At 35.6% G+C, this 21,938-nt stretch overlaps 1 protein-coding gene across 4 annotated transcripts in view; it reads left to right on the top strand.

Moving 5' to 3' along the window:
* The window catches only part of LOC149773824 (uncharacterized), a 34,635-nt gene extending 14,565 nt beyond the window's left edge, over positions 1 to 20,070 (top strand). For 3 of the 4 annotated variants that reach the window (XM_089945973.1, XM_089945971.1, XM_089945974.1), the window contains exons 5-12: positions 2,631 to 2,713; positions 3,905 to 4,028; positions 6,475 to 6,586; positions 10,339 to 10,394; positions 14,191 to 14,302; positions 16,355 to 16,534; positions 17,942 to 18,033; positions 19,801 to 20,070. In XM_089945973.1, coding sequence (XP_089802099.1) covers positions 2,631 to 2,713; positions 3,905 to 4,028; positions 6,475 to 6,586; positions 10,339 to 10,394; positions 14,191 to 14,302; positions 16,355 to 16,534; positions 17,942 to 18,033; positions 19,801 to 19,920 — 879 coding nt within the window. In that variant the 3' untranslated portion in view covers positions 19,921 to 20,070. The remainder of the gene's footprint in view (positions 1 to 2,630; positions 2,714 to 3,904; positions 4,029 to 6,474; positions 6,587 to 10,338; positions 10,395 to 14,190; positions 14,303 to 16,354; positions 16,535 to 17,941; positions 18,034 to 19,800) is intronic. The other variant, XM_089945972.1, reaches the window with a different exon arrangement.
* Positions 20,071 to 21,938: the final 1,868 nt, after the last annotated feature.

The following is a 21,938-nucleotide window of genomic DNA, read 5'->3' as shown; positions in this document are numbered from 1 at the left end:
GATAGGTGTATAATACTGCTTTACCTTGAATCATAAAATAAGATGAAAGGGTAATTTTGATAAGTACTATACCAAGTTGCTGTTAGATAAGTGTATAATACTGCTTTACTTTGAATCATAAAACAAGATGAAAGGGTAATTTTGATAAGTACTATACCAACAGCTCAGACTTAGGTCACTATGACCCTTATTTCACATTTCACTGATATAATTTTGATTTGCCATTTCAGTTATTATTGCTGTACTTCTTAAGCTAGGTGGATTTATAACTTTTAGTACCAGACTCATACCAATATAAAATCATTAAAATTGGTTATGCATTTTTATGAACATTACAAGCTCATTGCAGTTGTAGGTCATTATTGACCATATTGTATGCTTCACTGACTTGGGTTAATGTTGTGTTTTTTGCTCATGTTGTATTAATGAAATTAGTAATGATAGGCATATCGGTTGCTACCAGACTCTTAGAACAGGTGAAGCAAACTGTGACCTACATTTCTTCTTTTATTCACTTGTATTTAGGTCATGACCAGTGAGTTTTTGATATGCATACTATCTTTCCTAGAATCATGAAACTTGAAGATTGGATGCATTTTTATAAGCTCCAGAACCATTTTGCCCAATGAAGTCTGCGTATGCCATATTTGGTGACTTTATTCAAATTTTATGGTAAAAGTTAATTTTCTTGGCTGCTGTTTATGTTCCAGTCATGAAACATGATAATTGGATGCATCTTTGTTACTACAGTGCCCTAAAAACTAAGGAAGGTCACTTTGACCTACATTGTATAATTTATGAGTTAAGTATTTGTATTTACGCTTACATTGATTCATCTTGCCCTGCTCAGAATGCTCTTTGTGATCAAGGCAGTCTGAAGTAGAAATAAATATGTTTATTCTATGGTAAACTTTGCATATTACTGACATACAATGTATATTGTGATATGTTATCCTCTGCATGTTAACTATGAATGAGTATAGGAATTAGATGAGTGGATTGCATGCTTTTCATGTGAGGCCTCATTTGTGAGTTAATGAAGGTTATTATTGATGCATTTACCATGTACATGTACTGCTGATTCCAAAGCCTGTGGCTTTCACCTAGTAAAATCAGGCTTCTTGGGTTTCACATCTTCATAGCTTTTCATGCAGATCTTAAGAACAGTGAAAAGAATTGTTTATGGTTCAAAGGTACCGGTAACTATGATTCATTTCTATATTTTGCCGACCTGGGAGTCAGGCAAGAAATGGCAACATTCAGTAGCACCTGTTCCTACTGAGGGTCCCATTTCAGTTGAATCTTTGCAGGGGATGATCAAGATTACTTCCTTGTCCCATTCTCCCTTCCAAGGTTTCTTCTGATATTTTGGCTGCCACCATTTCCAGGTGGATTGTCCTCATATTATAAAAGCTTGTAAGTCCCTCACAGAGAGTGATCCTTCTTTCATGAGAATTATGCCCATGATGTTAGGACTCTTGCTGCATGTTGGGCACCTTAAATCAGTCCTATTTGGATGATGCCATTTGAGCCCCCTTCTGATGATCTCACCTTGTCTGGGCATTTGCTCATAGGGTCCAGTATGTGGCCAAACCTTCTACCAGCCGTACCAGTTTTATTTGCCTTCCTGCTGGTAAATTCAGAAATGTAGTAGTAGCAGATATTGTATTACTGGTATTAAATGGTAGTTTTTTTGAGGGTTGGACTCATTTATATACAACTGACTCAGTACTGTTGCAGTGATTCCCTCTTTCCTCCCTGCTATGATGCCCTGATGTCTCGGTCCATGCACACAAAAAAATGAAGATATTCTGTATGTGGCCTGTGACTAGGGAATCAATTTTTGGCTATCATTAAGGCATCAGACTGTAGTCATTTTCAGTTGTGAACCTCCAGTCACTAATTGGAGAAGGGATTATTTTATCTAGGACTGATGACTTAGCACCCTGGAATATGAAAGCAATGCAGTAGTTCAAGATAAGTATTGCATAATTAAACTTTGTTTCCTCCTCTCAAACCGCCACTCCCACTACATATTAACATATCCATCACTTTTGAGAGTCTTCAACTTTGCTTACAAAACTCCAAACAAAATCGATATTTTGAGATAGGCAGCAGTCCCAGCAATCCAAAATCAATGGGTTGATGTGCATTTTCTTGCACTACTCTTGGTTAAAAATATGATCCCAAGTAAGGGTCATCACATAGAAAAAATGTATAAAAAAGTACTAGTATTCTATCACTAAATTCCTATAAAATAATAGCTGAACTAGAATTTAACATTTTTAAAGTTTGGCATATTTTGGAGATTGTAGACTCCTTTTCATGTATACCAAGAAATATGATGAAATAACACTGTTTTTCAGTAACAGATAGCCTGTGTGGCTAATGTACAGCTCATTGTAAATTGCTACAAATTTTCAAGGGCACACAAAATTTCTTATGAGTCTTATTATGATTATTAAAATTTTGTACAATTTAACGTTTTTGTTATGATGAGACAGAAGTTGCAACCATAACATTTTATGTCCAGTCTCTTGAAGAGTACATGTATATTTTGCATTTCTTACATTATTTTTATGATTGTCTTTGAGTCAGAAATATGGTGAATAATGACAACATTGTTTCAGAAGAAAAGAGGTGGTGGATGGCCTAAAGGAAAGAAGAGAAAAAATGTTCCTGAAGTCAATGCACCAAGGAAACCAGCTACTGGGTAAGGTTTAGAATACATTTGGATATAAAATTTGAATGGGGAGGAATGGTACTAGTTTTGCACTGTTTGTAGTCAGTTTATTATATTTGTACAAATATATATATGTATGTTTAGGTTCCTTTGGATAGGTATTTTCATGTCCCCCCCCCCGCGAAAAATGTGAGATTATGTGAGACTTAAGAAAATTGGTAATAAACAGATGGATTGCCAGAAGGGAAGATGGAGTGTGCCACAATATACCCATTGCTTTATTTTTAAAAAAGTTCTTGTTGCATGATTGTTGATGGGATCTGTGACTGGAACATATTTCTCTTGTTAACATTGTTTGAACATTCTGGTTATTTTGCATGTTAGGATGACAATATTGCACCAAAAAGTGTATCTGGGACTTGGATATGCAGTTTGGCTTGTTGATGGTTATGTAAGAAATGGCCTGTCTTTTTGACTTTTAATTAGAATACAGATTAGAGTGCATAGTCACCATACAAAAATGGTGTCGTATGTATTCATGATGAATGGTTATATAATTCTTCCAAGCCAAGCAAACAATATTCATGCATACCAATACCTATTTTGGAAAAATTGGACCTTTTTAACAAAAACAAAGTGAGCATGATTAAAGAAAAACCATTTCATGTAGCTGGATAAAATGTGGTATGTGTGAATTTAGTCAGTGTAGATAACTTGATTAGATCTTCATGTCATCAAAAACAATTTTCCAACATTTAAATATTTTTTGACTTATTTGGTGTGCAGTGTTTTCACAAACACCAGTCTTTTTGGGGTGGTGAGCTACATGTGTCCATGGCTTTAGCCTCCTAGTCCATCTGTTGAATAAATGACAAGCCTATTGCAAAGTTGAAATTTTCTGTATGCTACTAGATGGAAATCTTTTGATTTAAGGAGAGGTTGACTAGATTCGAGACCTTGAATATCACAACACTTTATATCGCACGAACAAAATTTCATTTTATTTTACTTGCTGCATCTTTTCTTTCCTTCTTTCAAGTACCCGTGTCACAGAATGATGGTAATTTTGGTTAGGTTGGGTGAAATCGTTTTTTGCTTTAAAAAGAACAAATTCCTTTTTGTCTCGTTCGTATAAAAAACATTATTGTGATCATCTTGAACTTTAAAATATTTTAATTTTCTGTGTATGGAAATTTCTTTACTTATTTTGTGTGCCTTTAGATATGTATTATTTGCGATTGAGAAGAGACAAGAGGTTAAAGCACAGAATCCCAACCTGTCTTTCTCGGATATCACTAAGTGTTTGGGTCAGAATTGGTCCAACTTGTCCCCAGAAGAGAAACAGGTAAATTGTTTTCTGTAAAATGTACCTTTCTTGGTATCTAATCTATGGTTCTTTGTAAATTTTAAAGCTGTGATGAAAATTTATGAATTTTGCAAGACAGTTATATACATAGTACTTGGACATAACAATGACTTAAGATCAGAGAAAACCAAACAATTAAGCAAGCTTATATCTTTAAAGAGCCACTTCCTCATGGGATTAGGAAACCCATTCATACCAGAAATCACTACCTTTCAGTCTACTTTAGAACTAAAAATTATCAAGGGGTGGGTTGGAAATGCATCCTTCATTTGAAATAGAGGGGGATATTTCTGAATATAGGAAAGATTAAATGAAGAATTGAAGGCAGGCCTTAAAAGTATGATGGATGACTGTTTTACATGCAGTTGATTTTTGTGTATGTGTGTTTTTTTTTTTAGAGATTAGTGTGAATTAAAAAATCATGCATCCTAGAGTAGACAATGTATCTTGCAAGGGAGGCCATTATGTTGGTTGCTGTTTAATGGAAATTAACTCTGTATTTTAAGTGTGGAGCAAGCCATTCTTAAGCAGTTGAGTTTGGAAAGTCATGAATGGATATTACTTAAAACAAATATTTATGTATAAGAATTCTGTGCTTTTATAAAAGGTAAATTTGTTTTGCTTCAGACATAATTTAGGACTGCCCCAGTGGCCTAGTGGTTAGAGCATCTGCCTCTGATGTGGGAGGTCGTGGGTTCAATCCCTGGCCAAGTCATACTTACAAAAATGGTACTAACAGCTGCCTCGCTTGGCGCTCTGCATTAAGAGGATAGTGTTAGGACTGGTCGTCCTGGTGTCAGGATAATGTTACTGGGTTACTAGACATCACTATAAACTGTCACACTGCAGACATCGTAGCGATGTGACCGAAAATTTGTTAAAGCTACGTTAAAAATCCAAATCACACACACACACACACAGACATAATTTATACAGTGTCGGGAGAGAATTATTCATTTTTCTAAATTGAGACGTGTAATATTTGTGCCAGATAAGACAAAAGAAAAGATAAAAAAAATGTATCTACTATATTTCTGTGAGTTTTGTTTTAGACCTCGGTAGGTCAATTTGCATTTTGCAAATTCATTTAGTAGATTGGTCAAGGACAAAACTTGTAATTTGACATGTTTACGTTGTCTCGTCAATTATCATTAAGAGTATATGGTAGACTTTATATCTTAATAAATCATAGGCATTATAAATTGGATGAAATTTGCTGATAACAGTTGAGAATTCTTCACACTGTGTTGTTTTACAAAAGAAAAAAAGATGCCTATCCAGATAGGTGATGACTGAAAGTGTCAGAGTCCATATTAATATACACAATCTCTCTCTCTTTCTCTCTCTCTCAAACACATACATTGCAATCATACTGATTTCAGTGCAGTCGATAATTGTCAATATGGCAGTAACTGGATGTGCAAGGTACAGGTCACAAAAGCAGTGCCTTGTTTGATATAATGGCAGTTTTCCTTTGTCCGAAAAGTTGAGAAACATTAGATTTGATTTCTCCATGAAATAAATTACTTCATCAATTTAACATGGTGAAATTACTATCTGCTAACTCTGAATCCAGCCCTTGCGAACAATACGAAAAAATCTTTCAATCAACAGATCATATAGACTATGGGAAGTAACTCTTATAGATTAACTCCCCTAGGTATCCCACCTGTATTTGTATGTAACCAACATAAACTTTAACATAATCCACTGAAATTTATATTTAACTTTGACCATCCATAATTTATTTTCAGTGTTATAGTAAGTCAGAAAGTTGTATTTATGCAAATTTTTACCAGTCATTTGTCCCTCTGATATAGATAAGTAACATTAAATTTTTCACCATTGTGTTGTATTGCACTCTTAATTTTGGTTATTTTGTGCTTCTTTGGTCATTTCATTTACATGTGATCAGCATACTCTGAACTCTCACAAGACCAGTTACAACTTGTGAGGATTTCAGTTGATGAATTATGAGCAACTTTCCACAAGCCTTTCAAGTGTAAGAACTAAGTTCTAGACAGAGTGCAGTCCGTTTGGCAAATATCATGTTTCCTTAGGGTGACGTGGATAGAGGTTGGAAGCTTAGGCCTTTACTCCTCCTCTTCTTACCTGTTCTCCTAATTTTAATGTGATCAGTTAATGTATTTGATGGGAAAAGGATTTTTTAAAAGTAAATTCTTTCTTTGAAAATACTTGATTACATCATATCACATCACTCTCAATCCCACCATTTTTATAAGTCTTTGATATTACTTGGCTGGGGTTTGAACCTGTGACCTCCTGCATCTGAGGCAGATGCTACAATCACTAGGCCACCGTAGTGGTTAACTTGGTAAATTTTTGTTGGGTTTGTGATGCTAAGTTTTAGAACAAAATAAAAACATTTTGTTCAAGTTCAGCAATAAATGTGGTTTATTTTCAGGTGTACCTAGATAAAGCAGAAGAGGACAAGAAACGCTACATTGAAGATATGAAAAAATTTCAACAATCTGAAACATACCAGAGTTTTTTGAAAAAGAAGAAACAAGAACTTGGTACCTATATGTTTGGTTTTACTTACGATGTTTCTTTTCAGTTATATGTAACATCGTACATACAGTAGAACTGAATAAGTCTTTTCATTTTCTTGTTGTGAATTAAGAATACAACAGTGTTGGGAGTGGCCGAGTGGTCGGATTCGGCTAATGTGGGTATGTGAGAAAGCTTGCCAGTAGCTTCTCGTGGGTCGGTGGTTCTTTCCGGGGTTTTCCTGGGTTCTTCCTCCACCATTAATACTGGCCGCCATGTATAGCCTATCGTGTGCTGAAAAATGGCGTTAAACCCTACAGCAACAACAACAACAACAGTGTTGGGTCATTGGTTTGTGTCAGAATCAAATGTTGTTGCTCAAAGTTTAACAAGCATATTTGTTTGATGACTTTAGGTGACTAATTTGGTCAAAAATATTGATTTTCAGTCTTTTCATAAAACTAATACTATTACTTTTGCATTCATTCTTTGAACTTGTGAAATTTCTTCAGGACTTGGTATTTTTTTCACTAACCTACAGGATCACCATAATAAAATTGTTTCAACCTAAATTTCACTGGTCCTGCAAAAATAAAAGAAGTCAGTTCAGTTTCTAATTCATTTATTTTCCTTAGCATCAATTTAGAACAATGACTACTTTGATCCTCAAACAGGACTCATTGGTAGTTGAAAGTTCACTTTAATTTCCTGCATCGGATTCATCATAAGATTGATCTCTGGTATTGTGTTGACTTTCCTAGCCGAGGAGGTGGTTTAGAGAGAATTAAAATGGCATCACACAGTTGACAATTCTACTAATGCATCATATGCAGTTCATTGTTCAGTACCATAAAGACTTTAAAGAATGAATATGTAATTTTTTTTACAAAAAATAAGTATATTTACGGTGTTAGGTAGCATTTTCTTACTGCTTGGATTACTTCCCTTACATCCTGCACAGTAACCACATATCTGTATCACATATATGAGATTCAGGTTGTTTTTTTTCTTCAGTGATACAAGGGACAGTAATGCACCCAAAAGCCACTTAAAATTTGATAATTGTTGACTAGCGTTAAAAGTTTCCCAGAACCTTTGCATAGAGGAGTAATTGGCATTTGGTCAATTAGTCATAAATTTTAACCAATTACATACATTTTTTACATCATTTGCAGTAATCAAAATTATTGAGTTTTTCTCCTGTATCTTCACAGCCCCCTTCCCTAGACCATTGTAAACTTTAAACATGTGCCATTCTGTTAATTTGAAACCGACTTTGGTTGAGCAACTGGTATTGAAAAGAGCCTTTGGTCTTTTAGAAAGATGTATTGGTTTTTTATGTTAAAACACCAAATGTTTGTCTATTTTTAAGTGTAGCCAGGTGGAAGAAAAGCCTCTGGTTATGAGTTTTGGTATATTTTGTTAGATAAGCTCTCCAGCACAATATACAGAACTGAAAAAGGCTTTTAGTGCCATTTGAGCTGGATTTTTCAGAGGAAAAGGGCAGAAAAATGTCAAAGTTTATATGCTTTTGTGTTGAACATATGAGTGACAAATTCACATAAAACTTGAGATAAAGTACCTTGTGAAGTTACATGTAAATTTTACTGTGATATAGGTACTGAAATTTGAATGCAGACATTGGGAGAAAACTTTGTAGCTACTCATCTTACCTTAAACTGATTTGTGTGACTGTTGCATACATGCCAACCATTACGCTTTTGGCACAATCATTAAGCTTTTCTTCGCAAAATTATGCCTTACGCGTAAATGTATTCAGATTACGCGTTTTTGGTATATCCTCCTCCCAAAAAAATTAATAATTTTTTTCTCATTTTTCTTTACATCCCATTAATCTTTCAGACCGTATTCTAGAAAAGATGACTTCCATGCAACTATGACATAAGAGTATGCTTGTCCATACAGTTCCGAACAGTATTATGTTCTATTTATAGCAGCTGCCCTATTTCCAAGAAGCATGCTGGTTTCTACTTAAACTTTTGACTTCGGTTTCTATTTATAGCAGCTGTATGGCTTAGTTAGGAGAGAACAGACTGGATTTCTAATTTTTAATCTTTTCTCGCATATTCTTTGTTCTAATTTATATCTGGTACAGAACCAGTCTGTAGGTATTTGGCGCTAAAAGTCAAGTCAGATTTATTCTAGTCGATGTGTGTCAGAGCAAAAATGTTTTTCAAATAATTTCACAGATGGAATAGAAAAAGATGAAAAACTGATTCAGTGATGAATACACGAATTACACAATACAGTGTTCCATTCTAGGGCAGCTTCACGCCCATTGCAGGCTGTGTAAAGGTTTTTAATATTATTCATAGTGGTAAATTTGATGTGGAGCAACACAAGCTATGCACAAGGTATTTTGAAAAATGTGATCATTGTGGTAAAACAAAGAAATCTTGAATTAGCTCGTTTTACTAACTCCAATACTAAGGTAATTGTTGACATGATTTTTATAAATGCAGCGGCATTATTTACCGAGTTGTTAATAGAACACGGACTACTCCTAGTAGTAGAAGACACTTTGGTCCTTTGTTCAAACAATGTTTCCTGATTTCAAAATTCTGATAGCAGAAAATATGCATGTGCAAGAACAAAATCATCTAATATTGTTAGGTGTTTTGCAGAAGATAATTCACTTAAAATTGCAGAAGCCATGAAAATTGGGTCATTTAGTACTGCAGCAGACAGGAGCAGTAATTATGGTGATAAAAAGTTGTACCCAGTCAGTGTAAGAGACTTTGATAACGAAAAGGGCAAAGTCAGAATGCTCTTCTTTCATTACCAGAATTAACAGTAGATTCCATTGGAGAAAACATTTTTTATTTGCTTGATAATGCTTTAAATAAACATAAGTTGGCAGAACTGTATGGGGTTTTCAGCTGAAAAAGCATCATTGATGACTGGAATTAATAAAGGAGTTGCATTATATATTTTGAAAAATGTCTCCGTTAGTGTACATACCAGGTTGTCCCTGTCATATGATGCACCTTGCTGCAGGAAAGGCTGCTCAAAAATTAGGAGAACTCCTGAAGCATCAAGTTGGCATTCTACTTGACGATGTACTTCATGTGGACAGAGTTGATGTGTAATGGCATCTTATTTCTCAGCTAAAAGACCCAGTAGCTGGAAGATATAAATTTCCTCTTCTTTGTCAGGTTATGAAAGGAATATTGGTTCTTTACCATTCTAGTGCTGACTGAGAGATTTGTTCAGTATTGTTAGCAAAAATAACACTGAATTCAGATCCTGGTTCTGTAACCCAGCACTTAGTGCTCCACTGGTGTGCAAAACTTTCACAGTCTCACCTGATACAAACAAAGTATTTTGTAATGCAATATGAGAGACTGTAGCTTTTTAAAGCTCAAAGTGCTATATATAAAAACGCGAAGCAGTAATTGATATTAAAAGAACAAAGGGGTAAATAAATCATTTTGTACATATGCTCAATGAATTTTATTATGTTATATTTGGATTACTCTTTTTCTGCTCAGATTACTCCTTTTGTTTACTTGGATTACACTTTTTCCTCGCCATGGGTTGGCAAGTATGCTATTGCTATACAGCATTGTGTTCTCATACATGCAGTAATCACATTTTCAGCAGTTGTTCTTTGAGCTGTGAGAATTATTTGCAGTTTTATTCCAATGTAAATTGAAGCTTAGGAATTCAACTTATGAGTAAACTTACCTCTGAATTCAAATCTACCATAAGGATTTCTTGTTACTTGTATTCTCATGACTATTACTTACAATTTCAGCTGAAAATGGTGGCAGTTTGGAAGATGATACTTTTGATACCCTTATTGATCTAGAGGTAATTGTTGGGCATACATAGATGCATACACACACACATACATGCATGCATGCACATCCATCCAGCCAGCCTTCCATCCATTCATGCACATGCATACATTCATACATATATGTATGCATACATGCATGCATGCATACATTCATACATACATACATACATGCATACACACACACACACACACACATACACACACACACACACACACACACACACACACACACACACACACACACACACACACACACACACACACACACACACACACACACACACACACACAAGGTAGATTGTAAGGTATTGTAATGTCCTACGGAGTAGTTATAGCCTCTGCTTGCTAAATGCAAAGAGTTTTGTTTCTGCTGTCTGTTAAAATTTGATTTTCTCCATCAAATACATTCCCTGATAACATTACGGTTATGAAATAAACCACAATACTTCTTCAATCTAGCAATCCTGGAAGGATTAAAATTTTGCCTTTTGCATCCAAATAACAAAAACTGGGAAGAGAATCAGACTGATTACCTCTATTTACTACTAGGTGTCTACCCATCCACTGACTATTTACCAGTTTAAGTCTTTCTACAGTCTAATGTGATATTGTTGGTGCTCATAATTGGTTGTTTATTCATTTGCTTGCATTTGGGGGGCATTTTAAGTAACAGGTGTTGGTTATTATTGTATGTGAACAGTTTCAGCTTGTTAATTTCTAATATTTGTGATCTTTTCAGTTGAATAATGGCAGTGAAATGTCCCAAGTGCAGGAAGCTGAAATCCATTGAAGACGTGCATGATGCACGTCTTGCTTGCACAAAGTCATTGTCAAATTCTGACTGCATTGTCAGTGTGATGTGGTCAGAAAGGATTTGGTATGCTGTTTTGTGAAAGAGCCTAAAGAGCACAGAGAGACATGTGAAATGGAATGTGACATCTTGAGTTTTGACCAAAAGGCACTATGAGTTTTCATTGTAGATGGAAATACTTTGATGGTTTGCCCACCCCCAATTTTAAAATGACATGTATCATGCCTACTGCAACTATTACATCTGGTAAACTTGAAAGGGGCAAGAGTTGCAGTGATGCCAGCCAAGCATCCTTGTCAGATGTTGCTGGAGTAACATATTTGTTTATTGGTGCAAGAATCGACAATGGAGTATACTGGACTCAGGAATTTTGTCCCTATGTCCATCATAAATCTCTAGCAGTGGCTATGGGTTAACACAAGAGTGCCATTCTTTTGTTCAGTAATGCAGCGTATGTCAGTCACCCTGCAAGTTTGCGCATGACATTTGGGTCTGTGGGTCCAGATGCAAGGAGTACTCCTCAGATGTTGATGACCTATACTGTCATCCCTCCATGCAGTCTGCCACCTCTCCAGTAACCAGACAGCCTGTACATCCATTCATCTATTCGTTGCCTTGTGACCAAAGATACTTCACTTTGGTATGCTGTGCCACATATCAGCTGGCCACATTGAGTTCTGTAGAGTCCATACATCCATTTTGCTGCACATCACTTGACAGGTTGGCAGTGGAGAAAATTTGCAAGCTGACATCTTGGGAGTTTTATGCCAAGGTTTTTTTTGGGTGGGGAACTAAGGCAATAGAAAACTCTGGTTATCATAGACCTCAGTTATTTCAGCAAGCAAATAGCAATACTGAGGCATGGTTGGTCAGGCTTGCTGCCAGTTTAGACCTAACCGATGCATATTCCCATGTCCCTATCCCAGTTCATATGCAGGTTCCTTCAGTTTGGCTTCCAAGGAATAATGTACCAAGTTCATGCATTCTTATTTGATATCAACATTGGCCCATGGAAATTCACAAAGACCATTAAATCCATCTTCATTCCCTTTGGGTTGACCCTATCAAGAGCGACTGCAGGATACCTTCAAAACCACGTGGTAAGTTCATCTGCATTCAAGGGCAGTAAGAATCTTTTTTTTTCCTTTTTGTATCAGTTAGGGTTTTCATTGTACGGAACAAATCAGATCTCAACCCATGTCAGAATTTTTTCTACCTTGATACGGAGTTTTCAGTCAGTCTCAACTTTGTTCACCACCCTTGCACCTGATCCAGATTCTTTAGCTTTTTGCCTTATCTGCCTTTTCATGTGCCCTTTGTAGATAGCTCTGCTGGCTTGGTTGGAACCCATGTTTGATTGACATGATCAGAGAGTTATGATCTTTGCAGAAATAGCATCATTTCTGCAGTTGCACAAGAAACAATGGCTCATGGCAGAAATTCCTCTGGAAAAGTCGCAACAAGAAGTTAGGATCTACACATACACAAGTTTTGTATGGTTGAATAGCCTACATGTTGCCTTGCTTCACCAGCCAGTGGCAAGTGGGGTCAGAGGATTTGTGGTGAAAGAGGTGGTGGTCGGGAAATCAACAGACCAATGGGTTTTCTGCACTGGTGCTTGATTATGGTCCAAATCAGACACATCCCTGTCAGGATAGTGTTCTGGCAGACTTGCTGTTGAGAAGTGCCCTTTGTCCATCCATTATTTTGATTTTAGTGGGTCAGCATGTTTTGACATAACTTTATGCAGGGCATCCATTGTTTGTCTGTTTTTGCCAAGGAGATGGATTTGTTGTTTGCAGCACAGCAAAACAAGTAAATTATTTACTAAGAATAGGTTCATGTTAGCTTTCAAACCTTGAATTCCAAAGAATTCTGTTAGTGTTAAAAAAAAGCTGTTGCTTGACATGTACAGTCAACATAATAAAGCTTTAATCAACATGAATGATCTTCACAGAGACAAGAATTTAGTCAGTTGGCTCCAGTAGTTGCAGACTGGATAACCACCAAGCATTTTACTGCAGCATGACTTTCTCACGGGCATGATCTTATCACTTTAAAGGATTTGTCTAGAATTTTTTACCATTTAGGAAAAATCATTATTTTCTCATCCAGGGATTGTTGTCACTGGTTACTTGACTGTCAGTCGTGCCTTGAGAGTGGTTGATGCATCAGATGGGGGATCAGGCCATTCTTCTTTTGAATGGTGTCCCTGGTAAAGGTGTTAGGTTCAAGCATTTCCTCATATCACCTATCATCCTAATGTTAATTTGATTGGGTAATGTATTTGATTTAGTAAGTGTTTTAGTAAATTATGTTTTTTGAACCTGATCACATTGCTTTTAAACCCTCCTACACCTCCCAGGAAATGCAGGCATTCTCAGTTATGTATTAATCAGCTTAAACTGGTAAACATGCAGTCGATGGTTATAGAGCTAGTGCTGGTAAAAGGAGGTAATGGGAAAGTGTTTCTACCTTTGTTTTATTAATGGAAAATATGAAATTTTCATCTTTCCACGATGGCTGGATTTGAGAAATAGCCGAGTTGATTTCCTAACATTATTAGGATCTGGAAAAACATAAAATACATAGTACAAAATTTCCTTGCATCTAATTTGCTATGCAGTTTTATATGGGTAAGATATCCAATGAATTGTATTGTGAGTGTCCCAAACACCTGATTTTCCAATACATTTAAACTGTTTACTAGTTCTGAACTAATCAAATCTCAGCTAGTGTGATCCGATTTTTATATATAAGTACACCTCAGCTATTAGCTCAGATTTATCAGTAAGAGATCTTCACGATAATATGTTTTATCTCTGTATATATGACCTATTAATAAAAATTGGTTGTTTGTGGCCCAAAAAATTTCATATTCAGATGCTGAAATATGTACAGTAAAGAAAGAATTTATTGGGTACATTGCAATTTATAAAACTAAAACAAGCAATTATTCATGACAGCCTATTTTATTTTCTTTCATTCTATTTCAGGAGAATGAAGGTGCCAATGAGCTGTTTTGTAAAGTTTGTAACCAGTATTTTATTTCTGTCCACAACAAAAAGGAGCACATGTTCGGACAGCAACATTTACAGAACATAACAGGTATTGATAAGCCAAAATAAACAAATCTGCACTAATTATATACCTAGAAAATGTTATTTTATATTTTTATCCAAAAATATTTGTCCTTTAATATCATATCTTTTGTTGTCACAAAGTTTTGTCAACATTTTGATGGGGTGGCACTGTACACTGTGTGTGTTCTTGGCTCCAACATTGTCTAGATATAAGGATCAAATGAATGTACTGGTGGTATACATGACAAAAAGTGACTTGTAATACCATCAGGGCTATGCACTAGTACAGTCACACTGATCTGGAAAGGTGCTTTTGATTGATCATTTTCTGTTTCTTTGAATTACTTGGCAGTGCAGTTTATTTAAAATAACATCCCCATCTGGAGTTTTTACACTAAATATACTTGTTGTACAAATTTGAATATTTGTGTCATCATATTACCTTCGAGATAACCAAGTCTGTTTCAGAAATTGATGGCAGGATGTAAAGTACACAACACTTCATGTTTAAAATTTGATAGCATTTCAGTGTCGGTCAGAGGCATGATTAACTTTAATTTAACTCAGGCTTATGCACAGACATGACTTTTCTCCATTTTACACGGAATTCTGCTTTTCTCCTGACTGGAATCGGATTTTTCTTGATATAGCCCATGTTTTTATATCATCTCTGATCAGGTTTAAAAAAAACGGTCTGTCCATTCCTATTCCACAACGACCCTTGTAAATTATTTGTTCCATATATTAGTTAGCATACGACTCTTGTAAAGAGTATTCTGATTGGTCAAAGGTTTAAATTCATCCAATGAATCTTCATGTAATAGAAACTGACGGTTATGGAAAGAAGAAGCATACTTGCAAAACATGGCGTCCTGAGTTGTTGAGAGAGACCATGATACAAAAAGTTTAGATAAAGGTTTAAAAAATGTATGGAAACCAGAATGGCTTGATGGAAATTTAGTTGGTCAGTTTATAAGAAAACTGAACATCAGAGGACTAGCATTTTATGACCTCTGCAAGAAAGGTCTCAATTACGGTAATCGTGGTTGGAATAGTTTGGAAAAGCACCTACAAAAGAAGCTGCATACGGAAAAGTTGAAGCTCAGAAGGCATCTGCAAAAAGAGCAATTAATTACTATAAGATGAAAGATTTCTTGCATAGAGAACAGATGTAGCCCTCTGTCAGAACATGCTCACTGCATGTCACCAATACAAGCACTAGCTTGAAAGGAAAAAGGCTGTCATTGAGAAGTAAAATAAATGACTGCACGTTGTGCCAAAAATGTCAGTGGTGACGAAAAGGAAAGCTAAAGAATCTTTACCAAAGCCACTAAAATAGCTCGACTGGCATATCAACAGGTTGTTTTCCATTAGAGAAAAAGACAAGTGAATGTATGGGATTATTTGTATATAGTTGATATACTTGGGTGTTTATTTTACAGATTTTGTTATGAAAAGAGAGAAGTATAATATATTTGCTGCAAAAATTGACAAATTATTGTGACTTAATTACAATGTGAACCCTGACATACACATGAAATTTCATGAATAGTATTGGAGAACAAATTATGTGACAATAAATATAGTGAAATTATTGGATTCAAGTTGAACATTTTTGGTAAGTTTATTAGTTTTTCAAATGATTATTTTGGTTTATTTTATACACCCGGAGCATTTTTTTATGAGTGTCAAATGCATTTTTGGCTTTTGGCCCATGTACCCCCAGATCAGGGGCACTGCCCCTCAAGACCCTGTTGGGGGAGGACCTCCAAACCCCCCTTAAATTTTATTCATTTTTTTTTTTTTGGGAAGACCAAATCATGTCTGTTATGCTCCAATGTAGGTGAATTTCAGAAGGAGATGGAGGGGCAGTTAGAGACATGATTAATTTCAGTTTAATTTATCCTAGCTTGTGCACCTATTTAGGTAAACTTCAGGAGATAGACTCTCAGTGAGAGACATAATTAATTTTATTTTAACTTAATCCCAGCTTATGTCCAATTTATATGAAGGTGATAGAGTGTCAGTTAGAGACATGGTTAACTTTAACTTATCGCAAGCTTGTACTCCAATTTAGGTGAACTTCAGAAGGAGATAGAGCGTCAAACAGTTGAACAGCAGCAACAGGCAATGAAGGCAGCCTCACTAGATGGATCACATCTGTCTGGAATTTCAGGGTCACCTTCCGAACAGGCAAGGGATAGGTGTAATGTAGATGTAGAGGCCTTCATGCATGGATTTTTACAGAGGAATTTAGGTAAATCTGTTGCATTTGTTTATTACCTTTACACTCCTTCTGGACATGTGTATATGAAGTAGATTTGGTATGAGAGTAGACGAATAGGTCACAGACAACTAAACTGTGCAGAAAATGCTGAAATCGTTTAAAAGGATGACAAGTATCTCTAACGAAACAAAGCTATCTTAACACTTTTTTCAATATTAATATATTTTTATTTGTTTAGTTAAAGAAACATACTTCGACTTAATCTGATTTTGACATTCCTGGCTTCCATTGCATTCCAGCCGTCTTAAGTGTAGGTTAGCGGAATTTGAAAACACACCCATTTTCTTGTTTCAGAATTTGAATTTATTAGAAAAAAGACATTACGAAAGGTTGACTAAAGCAATATGAATAATTTTTGGAAAAGCATTGATATGGGCTGCCTTTTGTGTGAGATACATTTCTGAAAGTTTGACTTATCATTCCGATGTTAGTCGACCATTGAACACTCTACACCCTGCCATTATATAGGCAGTAAGACAGAGACCCCAAAAACAAATATGAGGGTCAATGTCTTACATTGTAGGACTATGGTAACCACCTTTGTGGACAGGGGAGGTAATTTAGAAGAGTTTCTTCCCATTGCCCATAAAAAATGTCTCTCTCTCTCTCTCACTCTCTCTCTTATATAGTGATGTCAAACACTTGGGCACCAAGCTGACTAGTCCCAACACCAACCTCTTAATGCTGAGAGTCTTTGGTATTACTTGACTGGGGTTCTAACCCACGACCTTCTGCATCTGAGGCAGATGCTCTAACCACTTAGGCCACAGAATAGTCTGTTTTCATAGAAACATAATTACTAAACAAATTTACTTTCAAAACTCTTGCGTAGAGGACAGTTTATAGCAGCTGTATTTGATAACTTTATTAGAAAACAGACTTGTTTATTCAGTTTGAATTTCATTTTGTGCATAAAAAGAAATAGAGAATGAATCTATACTGCAGTGAAGGCACAATATGTCAATTACAGTGGATCTTTTTAATATGATTCATGATTTATGTTAAATGACTGAAAAACTTTAGATGAGAGGGATGTTAGATCAGAAGAAGGAAAATTCAAGAGTTCTTCACATAATTTGTCATTTCATTAACTGGAGTTAGAAGTGTCAAAGAATATGTTCTGGAAAACAGCATTTCACACAGTCGAGTTTCAATTGTTAACATCATCAAGTTTTATATTTCTAGAATGACATTTTTGAGTGTAAGTTTATTTTGAGGGAGTAAACGTTTATAGTACTTGTCTTGCCAGTTGATTTTTAGGTATTTTTTAACCCCAGATCTGATAAATATGGTATACAATTGCAGATATTTGAGTATTGAAGAACAGTGTGAGATGACATGAAAAGTTAATTTTGATAGTTTGCTTTGGCTTTGCAGATCGTGAGCTAGAGATAAGACAGCTGCAGAAGTGCATGAAAGAAGCCAGTGAAGAAAACATTGCAATGTGCAAACAAGTGAAAGAGTTGGGGGTATGTTACAGACTCATCCTTTTTAATGTTCTGAGACATTTGTGTCACTTATCCAGTGGCAACAATGTAATAGTTTTGTGTTAAAGTTTTGCAAGCTGGACAGGAGGGGATGGGGGGCAGAGATTAAGCACATGGATGCAGTATGGAGCCATTGTGGTATAGTGGTTAGCATGCCAGACTTAGAACTGAAAGGGCATGGCTTCCATTGGATCAGCTAGGGTTAGCTACCGTGATATAGTCATAGAACTTTACTCCAGTTATCCAGGCACTAGATAGCTTACTTGTGTTGCCATGCAATAAAACACCAAACCAGACCAAATACATTGAATTCTGTTTATATTGAAATTGGATGAAACAAAATATTAGATATTACAAAGCACATCTGAAGGTCCCCTGTGGTGTTTTGTATATAGCGTCACGTTTGTCCTCAGTTATGACGAGATTGAAACATTACGAGGAGTGCTTGGGTCTCTTGGATTTCATCATATCCAGAGTTTACTGTATAAAGCACATCGAGTTTATTCATTTTAGATTTACAAATGTGGACTGTATGAATGCAGTTGCTCCCCGTACAAACAGCTTTTGTGTTAGTGTGGCAAATTCATTTAAGTACATATTCCTTTTTAATTTTATCCATTAATTTTAACATCTTAATCCATTTTGTTGCTATTTTGATTTTATCATCGGTTTTAAAAAAATTGGGATGGTACTTACCATGTTCTTGTACATTTAAATCTGATTATCAATGAAATTAAAGTGAATTAAGACAATTAAAAAAAAATATGAAACATGTTTTTATGATGGTGGTTGCGGTGGTGTTGATAAAATAAATTTGTATCAGCATTTAATCATTTATTTCTGCCATATGTACTTTCTCCTTATACTAATCCTAGGGAAGTAATTGACATGATTTGATGGCAGGTTTTTCAATAAGGGACAATTGGAGACAAATAATGCTTGCATATTTGAATAGAGGTATCTTTACTACACATGCAAAGTTCATTGCAAATTGAGAGTGTACCAAAACCAGCTTTGCCCTTTGATGTTGGTAGCATCCATAAAAATACAGTACACACAGTGTGTTGATCTTATTTCACTCATGCTGGTAGAGCATGCTTCTGAGTAGTTCAGTGAACTATGTCTATAATATTTGGCTTTTGCTCTATTTGTCTCATCAGGTTTATCTTTCCTTCAAGTCCACTTCAATAGTGAATTCTACCTGGCCAGTTTTTGGATCAAGTCCATATTTCTAAAGGACTTATTGCAGGTTTTAACATTCCACATCTACGAAGTATATCACTTGGCATCATAAAGTAGCTCATACCAGACTCCATTAGTAAATCCAAGTAATTTTTCCCTGCACTGGAGTGAACTTCAGTGGATACTACACATATTTGAGTGGAAACAATCAGTGCAATTCATGTGTACATTAGGTACACCAAAACTGAAAATGAACATACAGTAAACTACATGTGTATGTTTAGTTATGTACACATTTGGAATGTAACATTAACTTACATCCATCTTTAGACCGCTCTTGTGGTCTAAATGGTTAGAGCATCTGCCCCGAATGTGGGAGGCCATGGGTTCAAACCCTGGCCAAATCTTACCAAAGACTTATGAAAGAGTCTAACAGCTGTCTAGCTAGGTGCTTAGACTTTAGAGGTTAATGTTAGGACAGGTCATCCTGCTGTCATTTTTGTTTATTACAACAACTCTGTCCAGGTGGCACATTTAATTATTTGTCTTTTTTTTTCTTTCTTTCAGGAATATGAGTCTAAGTTGGAACAGGACGTGGGCAGTGCTAGAGCTTATGGAGCATCTCTCTCAGCCCAAATTGACACACTTAAAATGGTGCCCACATTGTTTGGAGTCATCAACTTCTAGAATAGGAAAGCTTTTAAACCAGTTGATATTCATGTGCAATATTTTTTTATTTCTATAATGTGAAAACCCAGGAAGAGTGTGGTTAATGCCAATGGAAATATTTGCTTATATTAAGTATCTTTCTAAAATAAAACAATTTGAAGGCTTGAATTTATTTTGTGTTACCCTTTCCAGTACAAGTGGAAGACGTTAAATTCAGGGAAAGTTTTTTTTTAAGTCAAGAATATTGTTCTCTTTTCAAAGAGATTACTATGTGACCAATTTATTTTTAGATACATAAAAGGAAGCGGCTTGCATTTATTTTATTTCTCATCCAGAGTTAAAGATAGTGTTGGAGAAAAACCCAAACAGGTCATTTAGTAAAAAATAGTTTATTCTATTGAGAAATAAATTAACTAATAGGCATTTATAAACATGCAAAAACAAAACTCACTTTTTCATTTCTTTTCCATCCAGAGTAAAAATAATTATAAAACAAGATGTAAAATTTACATGGTATCAGTTATGGAACTGAGAAAAGAAGGGAAATAACTGTCAAATTGTGTCCAGCCGTGAATGTGGATGGGGTGTATGGTGTTAGCTTTTGTTTTATCCATAACACCTTAGTTCAACATTTTGGACAGGTTTTCTTGGACATGGAATGGCATGTCCAAGAACATGCAACTTTGTTGATGTGTTTTGGTGACTACCACTTATTTCAACCTCCGCCCCCCATCACTGTAACTAATTTTTTGCACTAATTTATGTTTAGGGCAATTACCCAGTTCATTGTTTGCTCCAAAGAAATGCAGCTTGGTATCTAGATTCATCTTGGCAAGATCATCACACTAACAAAGTTAGGGCACCCTGTCATTTTTGTTGCATATCAATGACTACATAGTATATAGTCAGTGCAATATCCCTCTACCAAAAATAGGTAATTGTGATCTGAAATTTCACACTTACATGAATTTTTTGTTTTAAGTTGAGCATTTAGGTCAGCATCTCTAGCATTATTGTAACTGTATGACTGTGTGGATGCCTCTTGGGTGAATTAAACAATGACTGGCCAAACTATTACATCATTTCATGCTTCAGTGACCAGTTAAGTTAGCAATGATGTCAGCTTTTCAGGAATCATTTGCCAGTCATACAACTTGATATGTATATGTATCTTGTTTATTACAACAGTATCACATCAAAGAAAGATCACTTTGACCTATATTTCAAATTTATCTGTATGCTCTATGTTGATTACAGAAGCATCTCATCGAAGCATGGCATTGGTTAATTTTTCTATTTAGCAAATTTTGCAAGCATTATTGGTCATGGAGGAACGCAACTTTATGGATGCATCTAGGTGGCTACAGTGCCATGTTACTCAAATTAGGTCACAGTGGTCAATTTTTAAGACCTTATTTACTTGTGTCAAGTTTCTGTCTATATAAGGGGAATTACAAGCCTATTGTGTACTATCAACACATTTCTTATGCAATACAATTCTTTTATGTAAGCCTTTCACAGAACAAGTAATTTCAGAATCAGGTTACATATAAAGACGGGGAGGTTGATTTCCATTGATATTTCGAGTGTTGGAAACTCCAGGGTCCGTAGGGGACCTTGAAAACCTTGAAAATGAATTGTTCCTTTAAGACCTTGAAAACACCTTGAAAATTCAAAATATTGTCTGGGTACTTTGATAAGCCTTGATTTTCTTAAAACCAAAAGGAATTAATAAATAGTTTTCGTTTTACATAAATACATAAAAAGAAAAGGGGAAAAAAAACAACAAAAAAACTAATCTCTCGCTAAGTTTGTGCCGGCACAGAAATATTTCATAACTGGCCACTGCCCAGTCGTACATTCTGAACTTCCGATTGTACAGAGTCCGGATGTAGCAGTGGTTTAAATCTGAATCATTCGCTTCGACATGGCTGGCTGCCGATTTCAACTTCATTGGCTAGATGAAGAAAATTAGAAAGTTTGGATTACGAGATCTTTCTCTGAGAACTATTCAAAATGCAAATTATGCCAGAAGG

This window comes from Sinohyriopsis cumingii, unplaced genomic scaffold, assembly GCF_028554795.1.
Source record: "Sinohyriopsis cumingii isolate HCF-2022 unplaced genomic scaffold, ASM2855479v2 utg000552l, whole genome shotgun sequence".
NCBI lineage: Eukaryota > Metazoa > Mollusca > Bivalvia > Unionida > Unionidae > Sinohyriopsis > Sinohyriopsis cumingii.
This window is presented reverse-complemented; position numbering and strand designations above follow the sequence as displayed.